The sequence below is a fragment of the Corvus brachyrhynchos genome, unplaced genomic scaffold (genome assembly GCF_000691975.1).
Source record: "Corvus brachyrhynchos isolate BGI_N302 unplaced genomic scaffold, ASM69197v1 scaffold79, whole genome shotgun sequence".
Lineage (NCBI taxonomy): Eukaryota > Metazoa > Chordata > Aves > Passeriformes > Corvidae > Corvus > Corvus brachyrhynchos.
The window spans coordinates 807,478-819,147 of record NW_008240023.1 but is presented as its reverse complement, the minus strand read 5'-3'; the positions used below and the strand labels follow the sequence as shown (position 1 = coordinate 819,147).

The window sequence follows — 11,670 nt, the reverse complement described above, 5'->3', positions numbered from 1 at the left end:
GCCCGCCCCGGGGCCCCCAGCCCCTCCCCAGCTCCGTCCCCTGCCCTGGCCCCGCTCCAGCCCCTCAGGGTCCCTCTGGCCGGAGGGCCCCGAGCTGGACACGGCCCCGAGGGGCCTCAGCAGGGCCGGGCAGGGGACGGGCCCTGCCCTGGGGCTGTGGCCACACCGTGGCTGGCACAGCCCAGCGGCCATCGCCCTCTCGCCCACCTGGGCTCGTGTTCAGCCCTGTCCCCAGCACTCCCAGGGCCTTTTCCAGCTGCTCTTGCCCCAGCCTGGAGTGTTGCACGGGGTTGTTGTGCCCCAAGGACAGGAGCGGGCCCTTGGCCTTGCTGAGCCCACGGATCCCGGCTGTGCAGATCCCTGCAGCAGATCCACAGCCCAGCAGCTTGGGGTCTGCAGCTTCCCCAGGGTGCCCTCGATCCCCTCACCCACATCACTGATAAAAATAAAATATGGAGCAGGACTGGGCCCAGTACTGAGCCCTGGGGAACAGCACTGGTGACCAGTCCCAGCACTGGTGACCATTCCCAGCAGGATGTGGCCCCATTCCCCACCCCTCTCTGGGCCAGGCCATCAGCCAGTTCTTATCCCATAAAAACTGCACTTATCCAAGCCATGGGCTGCCAGCGTTTCCAGGAGAATGCCTTGGGAAACATTGCAAAACTTGGCATTTGGAAAATAGAAATGAAGCAGGTTTTCACACACCAACCCTCAGGTAATGGCCTGGCTGAGTCTTCTCCCTTCTGAGAGAGCCGTATGTGAAATAAATTCCTTATTTCTTGGCTGAGGCCATGGATAATGGATGGCGGGGAGGAGAGTGGTGAGGGTTTGGAGCACTTAGGAGACGAAAAACAAGGCAATGGGATGTCTTCCTGAGAAGCTGTTGGATCTGATACAACTCTGCTGATGGACTGGAGGTGTCTTCACTTCCCAGTCCCGTGTGGAAAGTGCAGTGCTGTGGATTAAGCCTTCCCTCTGGCTTTGGTGGAGCACAGAGTAGGAAAAGGAGTAGGAGAGCAGAGTCGGGATAGAGAGAGAAGGGTTTGAAATGCTGTGAGAACACAGCCCTTCCATCCTAAAGGACAGCAAAGGCATGGATGGCTCCAGAAAAGCTCTGGATGCCGTGGTTGGTGTGGTGTGGGGTATTGGAACAGCTGCTGCTGTGAGGGCTGAACGTGAGGGAATTCGGGGCCGCGTTGTGTTTAACAGCTCAGCCGGCACTCCTGAAGTGACTTGGGAAGCGAAGGGCACAGGTTAAGCAGCGTTTGTCACCTCAGCCCAGTTCCTAATGAAACCACTGGAACATAAACTCCCAGTAAGGTCAGAAATCCCAGTGTTCTCCTGCTCCACGTGTGTGGCGGAGCACAGGCAGCAGCCCTGAGCAAGGCTCAGCCTCGGGATCTTCAGCGAAGTGTTCTCCTCAAACACATCTCCTCTGTGTCGCCGCGTCCTGCAGCCAGCCCAGGGCTGCTGAAATGTGCTTGGCAGGAGGCCCTGCAGCCTCCAAAAGCCAGCTGAGCAAACAGGCCCGGCTCGCACAGGAAGCCAGGCAGTTGGGAGGAGGGCAGGAGGGGACAGAGGGATGGATTCCCTGTCCCATCCTGTCCCAGCACGATGGAGGAGTGCGCTGCCACCTCTGTGTGCACCAGGAATTGTGCCTAGGGATTGGCTCACCCTCTGCTTGGGGTGGCAGGGAAAGGCCTTTCTAGTTTCCTGGCATATAGTAAACCACCAAAATGACTTTAAATATCAAGCTCTGTGTGTCTGGGTTTGGGAATTTGACCTGCAGGAGTGCTGGAAGGAAAGAAAAACGAGGTTGTTTTTTCTTCATGGGGGAGAAAATCCCCATGGGCTTTCCTTAATGGCTTTGCTGGAATAAGATTATTCCAGTGTATTAGCAGTGTGGCATCACTTTGCTCTTTTTCCAGCATCCTTCTGCTCCTCCTGGCTTTGCCACTGGAGCAAACTCCGTATTTGAGTTGCAGTGAGCTGAGAGGCCTCAGGAGCTGCACCACAGAGACTCTGCTGGCTGCACATGAGGGAAGTAGCACAAGCCCAAATTCCTTTGGAGTAGTGGAGTTTATGGAGGCCACACCTGCAGCCTGCATGGTTTTACAGCCGTGAACAGGAGTGCAAGGCAGGGAATAACCAGGGGCTGTTTTAGCTCTGAAGTGCTGTTATTAGGAAATCCAGATATGCACAGTGGAGGGAGAGAAGCGTCTCGAAGGGGCTGATGCAGAGAACTCAGAGGAGGCTGTGTCCTGGAGCTCCCACACAGCTACAAAACCTGCTGCTGCTTTCAAAGCTTGCCCAGAAAGCTGTGGCTGCCCCTGGATCCCTGGCAGTGTCCAAGGCCAGCTTGGACGGGGCTTGGAGCAACCTGGGATAATAGAAGGTGTCCCTGCCCATGGAATGGGATGAGCTCTAAGGTCCCTCCCAACCCAAACCATTCTGTGATTCCACAACTCTTCTGTTTCAGACTGTCATAAACACTTTTCCATCCAGTTCCCAGTCTGTAAAACATCCTTCATTCAGCCTGCAGCAACAGTTTCCCCTAATTCTGATGCTTTCCCTATCCGTCCCTTCTGCTAGGAGAAGCCACTTGTCTCGGAAGCCTCCAGGAAGAGGGAGAGAGACTTGGTAGCCAAAGAAATCGAGAGGTTCCAGGTGTCCATTCAGACCGTGTGCCAGAATGCCTTCAGGCTGGGCAGGATCGTGGATTACGTCCAGGAGGACATGGATGCCATGAGGAACGAGCTGCATGCGTGGCGGCAGGAGAACAGGGAGCACGCGGAGGCTCTGCAGAGGGAGCAGAGGTGAGCGTGGCCAGGGGGGCTGGGGGCGTCTCTTGAGACGGAGTTTAGGGGCTCTTAAAACTTGCAAACAACGTAAATATTGAACCCAGAGCAGGAGTGGGTTCCTAAATGCCAGCCTGCTCTTTGTGCCGTGGATTCAGCGTGCTCTGGTGTGAGTGACAGATTCTCAATTCTGTGTCTGTACACTCCTTGAAAACAGAGCATCCCTTCCAGTTGTGTGATCCTAAACATGAAGCAGAGATCAATGTTTTTGGAGCCATGTTTGGCCCAGATAGATTTGCTGCTCCCTGAATCCATGTGCTTCATCCCTGCAGAAGGGGGATTCTTAGCTGAGGCCTCTCCTGGTACACAGCAATGTGTTAAACGTGAGCCCCAAATCAGAGCAGTGAGGCACTTCCAATCCTTCAGGACAGGATTACAGAGCAGCAGCCATGGAGAAGACAGTGCTTCCCATGTGTCCTGGGAGTGGGAAGCTTGGCCTTGTTTGCTTTGCTTCTGTGACAGACAACTGCAGGATCCCAGTGGGGGAATGTCCCTGCAATTCCTAGCCATGCCTTTGGTGGTTTTTGTGGTGGAAATGAGAGGAAGACCAAAGGATTTGGAGATGTGGAGTTTAGCTGGTGAGCCCTTGAGTGACTGGGTAATTCAGAATGACAGCAGGCTCCTGCAGGCTGCCATTTCCTGGCTGTCCAGTGTTCCTGAAGATTGGAAAAATTACTGAAAAATTATGAAGGGGGCACATCTGTTTGAAAATCATTTCCTCATTCATTTAAGGTGCAGCTTGTGGTTCATTAGGGTAGGATTTATGAAATTCCCCATTAGCGTGGCATTGCCTGTCCTTGTCAGCAGCTCCTGATGGCTCTGTTTTCACATCATGGAATCATGGCAGGGTTTGGGTTGGAAGGGACCCTGAAGCTCATCCCATTCCCCCCCTGCCATGGGCAGGGACACCTTCCACTGTCCCAGGCTGCTCCAAGCCCCATCCAAGCTGGCCTTGGACACTCCAGGGACCCAGGGGCAGCCACAACTTCAGAGTTGTAGCAGAAAAACCTGATGAGCCAAGATGTGATTTTTGCTGTCGAATTATGGGTGATCTCCCCTGAGCAATATTCCCCTCTATCCATGTTATTAGCTTTGTCTTTGTGCTTCTTATTCCAAACTTTCTTTCAGGAAGGGTGGGAACAACTTAAAGGCCAGGTTGGATGGGGTTTGGAGCAGCCTGGGATAGTGGAAAGTGTCCCTGGCCATGGCAGGGAGTGGGGCTGGATGGGCTTTAAGGTCCCCTCCAACCCAAACCATCCTGGGATTCTGAGATTCCATGGCATACTTTGCAGCCTTTCAGGTATTGAAATGTACTTCCTTGGAGGATTAAATAACCTGAAGCAGCAGAAAGTTCCCAACAACATCCTGCTCCTCGTGTCTCTTCCAGCATCACAGACAGCGCTGTGGAACCGCTGAAAGCTGACCTGGCTGAGCTGGAGCAGCTGATCAAAGACCAGCAGGACAAGATCTGTGCTGTAAAAGCAAATATTTTAAGGAACGAAGAAAAAATCCAGAGGATGGTTCTGAGCATAAACTTGTCTTCAAGAAGGTGAAGAAGAAGGAAAAGAGAGAATTTAAAGAGCCTTGGGACTCACTGACATTGCTACCAAAAAACCAAAACCCAAATAGCAGATATGCCTTGTTCAGATGTAAAATGTTTAGGGACCAGAACCCTAAAAATTCTATTAAAAACCCCATTATTGCATTGATTTTTAGATGTTGATATTATGCAGGATAAAATGAATGCTCAGGTTGCAGAGCTATTAAAAGAACTTGTTTGTTTAACTGTGAGCTGCTATTTCTCACTTCCAGAGCCCCCTTTCCCTCCCTGGCCACTTCTCCCTTCATCTCCTTCTCCTTTTCTCCCCTGAAATTCCCTCTGAACACACTGTCCTGATAAATGGGTATTGAAGAATTCTTTTTCCCCCTTAAATGTTCCAAACTCCTGCAGGTCAGAAGGTTCCTGAACCCTGTTCAGAGCTATCAAGAATCTGATTAGGACCAAGTGAAAACGCAGTTCGAGCATCACCACGTAAGGGAGCTGAAGTGTTTTATCTGCACAGGTGTTAATTCCATTTTTATTGCATATGTTCATTTGGAAAGGATTAATTTAAGTACCTGTTTCCTCCCCAATGCATGTCCTCGTAGCTTTTGCTACGGGAATAATCCCACTGATTTTTGTTTAGTGAGCTGCAGATGTCCGTGGCGTTCTCCTAACGACCTCTGGAGTGTTCTGCCCATGAGAGTCCAGCTTTAGTGATTCCTAAACCTGCAAGGAGTATTAGTGCAGACACAACTGTGGGACTCTGTGCTGGGTGCAGCCCCCAGCAAGGCTGTTTCCAGGGACTTTATGATGTTGTTTGGATCATGGATGAAGTGTTAGTGGCCTTGTTTTTCCTTCTTTCATTGGTGTATCTGGGGTTTTTCGGGTTGGGTTTTCTTTTTTTCCTTCGTGGTTTCTTTATCTGGTGTCTGGACCTAAAAACCCACCAAAAGATCATCATCATCACGTGAGTATTTAGGGCGTTAAATACAGACAGGAAGGGTGGTAGGCTTTGCTGTGGGGGGTTTTGGGGGGGCATGGAGAAACATTTGGGGGCTTGGGAAGGAAGAGGAGAAATTTTTTGATCTCTTGTAACAACAGCCTGCGACTCTGAGCTCTTTGTGCTTGCATGGCCTTTTTTCAATACCTGAACTGCATCCTGGGTCTCAGCACATGAAGGAAAAGGGGTTCAGGATGTCCAGCAGCACCCCCAGAGCCCAGAAGTGTTGGTGAAAGCTTGTGGGGTCACTTTTCCCTTTAAAGTCTTGGATTGTACAGTACGGGCTTTGGTGGGATTGCTCACACTCCTGCTGAGCTGGTGTTTGTCCCCGTGAGCTTCCCACTGCTACAAGGGCCCAGAGAGATTTGTCACCTGTCCCCCAGCCTTTGTCACCCCTTGGTCCCCTCCCACGCCCCCCTGCATGCACTAAATCCAGCGTGGTGCTGCTGGAGCACAGAACTGGCAGGAAAGCGGGCTGGGAGCACCAGCAGGTGTTCTCCAGAGACATGCAGGGATTTGTGGGTTAAACAGGGTTTGATCCAGGACTTTTCCTTTCCCTCAGCTGCTCCATGAAGTTCCCCTCAGCCTCGCCTCGTCCTGTCGCTGCTGGTGGCTCTGAGTGGCCTTTGCCTGGTGACGTGGCCCACGTATCCATGTGTCCTCGTGTGTCCTTGTCCCTTCTCAGGGTGGGAAGCTTGGGCTTGGAGGCCCTGATTTGGTTCCCAGGAGAACTCAGGGATGACTTTTTGCACCTTTACGTGCCCATTTTCTTGTGCTTGCTGACCAAATATCCCTTCAAGCCAGATCTGCTTGGTATTAAGGTTTAATAACATTTTAACATCTCACGGCCTTAACTCTCTCTGGATTTGTTCTGTTTTCCAGGGATGGAACAAGGCCTCGGAGCTGAGGCAGGTTGAGGATGCAGCACAGAGAAAGCAAACGGAGCAGCTGTGCCTGGAGAAGGGGAAAGGGAGTGTGTGTGTGTGCACAGCTTGGGCCTGGAGGTTGGGTTTCAGCCCGTGGGTGGTTCATTAGCAAAGGAAACTCCGCTGGAGCGATGGTTTGGGATTGAAAGCCCTTCTCATTGTCAGCCCCGGCGGCGCTAATGGGGCCTGGCAGTTCTGGGAAGCAGGATTTGTGTTTCACCACGTGCCTGACATTCCTCCCCGTGCTGCTCGGGAGGGGGCTGCCAGCCCCGCTGCCTTGGGGCCGGGAATGGTTCTCAGCTGCAAAGGTGGGGCTGGTGGCAGGATGCCAAAGTGGGATGTGGGGAAGTGAGGGACACTGGGGTGACAGGAGCTCCCCAGGCCAGGAGGACTCAGGGACAGAGGAGGCTGGAAGGAAGGGGACAGGGGGGTGAGCTCGGAGGTCTCCACTGGAGCTCGGACATCCGAGAGTGCTCTGGGAGTTGGAGGATGTTCCCGAGGGTGGGAATGGCAGAGGTTTCGTTTTGTGTTCATCAGGACAAAGGAAGACAAGCCTGGAGGGCTGAGGTGTGTGACATGGGATTTGGATGGAATTTAGGTACCAGAGGGTCCAGCTGGGGTTGTGAGGGCCCCTCTGCTCACCTGGGACCTCACCAGAGACACCAATGCCTGGTGTCCTGAGTCCAGCTACACTGGTCATCCAAGCTGCTTCCACATCCAGCTGATTTCTTGAGCTTTAGGACCTGAGGGAGCGGCTGGAGCTGTGCCAGGGCAGGATCAGGCTGGAGAGCAGGGAAAGGTTCTTCCCCCAGAGGCTGCTGGGCACTGCCCAGGCTCCCCAGGGAATGGGCACGGCCCTGAGGCTGCCAGAGCTCCAGGAGTGTTTGGACAGCGCTGCCAGGGATGCCCAGGGTGGGATTGGTGGGGTGGCTGTGCAGGGCCAGGGGTTGGATTCCATGATCCTTGTGGGTCCTTTCAGCTCTGGATACCCTTACCCCAAATTCCCACTTCCCTGCAGTGTCCCCAGCTTGCCCAGGGCAGAGCTCACTCTCGTTGTGGCCCTGCTGGGACACAGTCCCACTGGGAAATGTGTGGATGTGGAATGGTGTGGAATGTTTGTGCTTTGGCCTCAGAGGTGAACTCCGAGGGCTTTGTGTCTGCCCAGGCCGTGGCTCCAGGCTGTCTGCTGACCTGGAAAAAGAGTTCTACCTCTGCTCACGTCTCATTATCCTCACCAGTGTTGCTGGTTTTGCCTTGAAATCAGGAATTTCCGATGTGTGTATCCCAGAACATCCCATCTCTCACTCAGCCGTGATGTCCTCAAGTCCAGTCTGGGTTTCTCACTCCCTTGAGCTGGTGCCTGCTCTCGCTGGCCTTGCTCCAACAGTTTTGCTTGAAATATGAAATATTCCAGTGATTTTTGGGTTTTTTTAAAATATTTTTTTCCCCAAAGCACCTTGGATCCATCCTCTGGGGAAGGAACCACCCCAGCCTGATGTTGCAGAAGAAGAGGGCAGGACCATGGCTGTGTGAAGTTGTTAGAAGGATTTTTGGGAATGTGTCCTTCTCCAGCAGGAGAATCCAAAGGGATGGGTTGGCACTAAGATTTTACTTATCTCAAATGGCTGGACTCTGCCTCAGATAAATTTGTGCTCTTCCCTCCTCCCAGATTTACCCTAGTGGAGGTGAGCCAGTCTAGCACAAGGGATGGGTTTGGGATCTGCCAGCCACGGAGTCCCCTTCAGCTCTTGGAGAGCCCCAGGCACCCCCCACAACTCCCTGGAAAACTCCCTGCAACACCAAGGCCCGTCTTCTCCCTGCCCTGTTTTGTGAAAAAACACGGCAAAGTAACATTTCCGTTTTCCAGGGAGAAATTTAATTAAAAGGAATTAAGAGGTATGGTTTATAGTTTAATTTAACGTGATGAAAAAAGGATTAACTCCCGCCCCCTCCCACCCAAGTCCACGAGACGACGGCAGCCGCGAGCCACGGGAGGGAAACGCTGCCCAGGAGCACAGGGAGAGGAATTCCCCTCAGATTTACGACTTGTGAGGCCGAGGTTGCTGGGGTCAGCCTTGTTTTATGCCCTGCTGGCTCCCACAGGCTCGGCTTTGTTGTGTGCCCGGGAATGGGCTGGGAATGGCTGGGTTTGGCTGCTCTTTGCAGGGCACTTGTGTGCTCAGGAGCTGGCTGGGTCACTGGGGCTCCTGGCTGCGTGTGTTCAGGTCTGTGGGGAAAGTGCTGGGTGGGGTTTTCCCTCCCTGTTTTCCCCTTTTGGGCATCTTTCAGCTGGCAAGGAGCATCAGGCAGTGGGAATGGGAAGGGTGTGGCTGCAGGGACGTGGAAGTCACAGGGTTCCCACCCAGCATCATCCAGCCAAGCTCTGCTTGGAGCTCCCTGCTCCAGCCCTTCTCTGCCACAGATGGGACACGTGGGACATGCGGGTGGCACCTCTGGGAATGCATCCAGCCCTGGAGGACCGTGCCTGCTGCATTACCTTGTAGAATCCCAAAATGGTTTGGGCTGGAAGGGGCCTTGAAGCTCATCCAGTCTTCCTGCCATGGGCAGGGACACCTTCCACTACCCCAGGGTGCTCCAAGCCTGGCCTTGGGCACTGCCAGGGATCCAGGGGCAGCCCCAGCTGCTCTGGGCACCCTGCGCCAGGGCCTGCCCACCCTCACAGGGAAGGATTTTTTTTCCCCACTATCCCTCCATTTTAGTCTCACTCTGCCTGCACAGGATCAGGCAGAGAGGAAAAGGGGAACCTTTTAAAATACCTGAAATAACAGATACAGCCCAAATCCAGACACAAACAGAAGGAATTTCCTTTCCCTGGGAAGGACAGCAGATCCTGCATGGCCAGGGCATAACAGGACCTGTCCTCTCTCTGAAGTACACTTTGGGAGGTCTGGTGCAATGCCATGAAAGGGAATGGCCCCTGCTTTCCATCCACGGAATATCCAGGGTTGGGAGGGACCCACCAGGATCATGGAGTCCAGCCCCAGGCCCTCCACAGACCCCCCACCAACCCCACCCTGGGCATCCCTGGCAGTGCTGTCCCAACGCTCCTGGAGCTCTGGCAGCCTCGGGGCCGTGCCCATTCCCTGGGGAGCCTGGGCAGTGCCCAGCAGCCTCTGGGGGAAGAGCCTTTCCCTGAGATCCAACTTAAACCTCTCCTGGCCCAGCTCCAGCCGTTCCCTCAGTGAAACTGGGTGAATCCAAGCAATAACTGCTTTTGTTTCAAATGCTGATTATGGACATAAATTCCTCCCTCCCTGACGGGCCAGAAGAGCCCAATCCAAGTGAGCAGGATACAAACCACGAGGACTTCTATGGATTTCATGGAAAAGGCGTATTTGAACAGAGCCTTTTTTGTTTCAGGGGACTGAGTGGGTCTAGAAGGAAAGGGATGGGAAGTGGGACAGGAGCTGCCCAGAGTCTCCTCATTCCTGGGCTGGCAGCCTGGCCACAGGGATTGCTTCCTGGCCAGCAGCTTTCCCTGGGATCAGCTTGGTGGCAAGAGGTGCTTCATTTCTCCTGTGCTTTCAGGTTTTCTCTGATTTCTGGAACAGCATCTGCTGCTGCTGGAGCCCGAGTGTCGGCTGAGCTCAGGAGGAGCTGGGGATCCACGTCTGGGAAGGAGAAGCTGTTTGGATAAGCAGCAGTCTCTCCGAGCTGGAGGTTCCAAGCTGCTCTGGCTTTAACCTCGGCAGTGAGAGAGGAAGTTTTCCTGTCCAGTTCAAATAATCTCAGCTGCACTTCCAGTGCACGTTCGGGCTGGGAGCTGCAGTGAGCCTGAGGTGGGGCCTGGGCCAGCATCGGGGGCTGGGGCGCAGGAGGGGACAGTAATGACCACAGGTGACGCTGATGGAGTGAGAATGAGCAGCCAGAACAGAGAGCTGGGCTTTCATGGAATCCCAGAGGGATTTGGGCTGGACGGGACTTTAAAGTTCATCCCATCCCATCCCACCCGTGCCACGGGCAGGGACACCTCCCACTGTCCCAGGCTGCTCCAAGCTCCATCCAACCTGGCCTGGAACACTTCCAGGGATCCAGGGGCAGCCACAGCTTCTCTGGGCACCCTGTGCCAGCAGCTTTGTCTCATCACATCCTGCTAAAGGCAGACAAACAGCCCTTAAGCATTTGTACAATGCTGTTTTATTTTATATATTTTTTTTAATATGTTATTTTATTTTATATTTTATTTTATTTTATTTTATTTTAATCTGGAGAGGTGGCAGTAGGAAGGTAAAGAGCCCGAGATGCTCCTCTCCACAATACCCAAGTTACTCCCCTGACCATCTGTGGTGGGTTCCTTAAGGAACTGCTCCAGTGTGGGTCCCCTCTATCCATGGGGTCAGTCCTGCAGGAACTGCTCCAGTGTGGGTCCCTTTATCCATGGGGTCAGTCCTGCAGGAACTGCTCCAGTGTGGGTCCCTTTATCCATGGGGCCAGTCCTGCAGGAAGTACAATGCTGTTTTATTTTATATATTTTTTTTAATATGTTATTTTATTTTATATTTTATTTTATTTTATTTTATTTTAATCTGGAGAGGTGGCAGTAGGAAGGTAAAGAGCCCGAGATGCTCCTCTCCACAATACCCAAGTTACTCCCCTGTCCATCTGTGGGGGGTTCCTTAAGGAACTGCTCCAGTGTGGGTCCCCTCTATCCATGGGGTCAGTCCTGCAGGAACTGCTCCAGTGTGGGTCCCTCTCTCCATGGGGCCACACGTCCTGCCAGGACCCTGCTCCAGCACAAGCTTCCCATGGGACCAGAGCTTCCTTTGGGCATCTCCCAGCTCTGGTGTGGGATCTTCTTCCCTGACAGTTGCCCTTGGAGGAGAGGTCTGCAAGGAGAGGCAGCGTTATTTAGGTTGGAAAAGATGCAGAGCCCTTCCTGGGATGTGCAGCTCGATGTACAGGAAGGTTTATTTGTTCTGGTCCCACTAAGAGCTTTATTCCTGCTTCTTGTTGCTCCTGGCAGGGCGGGAGCTGAGTAGAAGTCCCAACAGTCCCAAACACAAATGTCCTGACAGGAGAGCAAAGGGGGATCAGTTCTGGAGGGCGCTCCAAGAGACCTGGGTTTAAAGTGAGCACAGAACCCCAGAATGGTTTGGGTTGGAGGAGACCTTAAAGATAATCTTGTTCCAAACCCCTGCCATGGGCAGGGAGGGATACTTTCCACTAGCTCAGGTTGCTCCAAACCCCATCCAACCACGATCCTGAGCAGCCAGGATGGGGTGAAGCTGCTGAGCAGGAGAGTCAGTGGAGAATTTCCAACAGTGATGGGCTTTTGGTGTGAAAACTGTGCCTGTCCCCACACATGGGTGGAGTGGGATGAGG

General features: G+C 53.2%; 1 protein-coding gene across 2 annotated transcripts in view; it reads left to right on the top strand.

Moving 5' to 3' along the window:
• The window catches only part of TRAF3IP1 (TRAF3 interacting protein 1), a 28,044-nt gene extending 23,401 nt beyond the window's left edge, over nucleotides 1-4,643 (top strand). For both annotated transcript variants that reach the window (XM_017743414.1, XM_017743413.1), the window contains 2 exons: nucleotides 2,593-2,816; nucleotides 4,246-4,643. In XM_017743414.1, coding sequence (XP_017598903.1) covers nucleotides 2,593-2,816; nucleotides 4,246-4,411 — 390 coding nt within the window. In that variant the 3' untranslated portion in view covers nucleotides 4,412-4,643. The remainder of the gene's footprint in view (nucleotides 1-2,592; nucleotides 2,817-4,245) is intronic.
• Nucleotides 4,644-11,670: the final 7,027 nt, after the last annotated feature.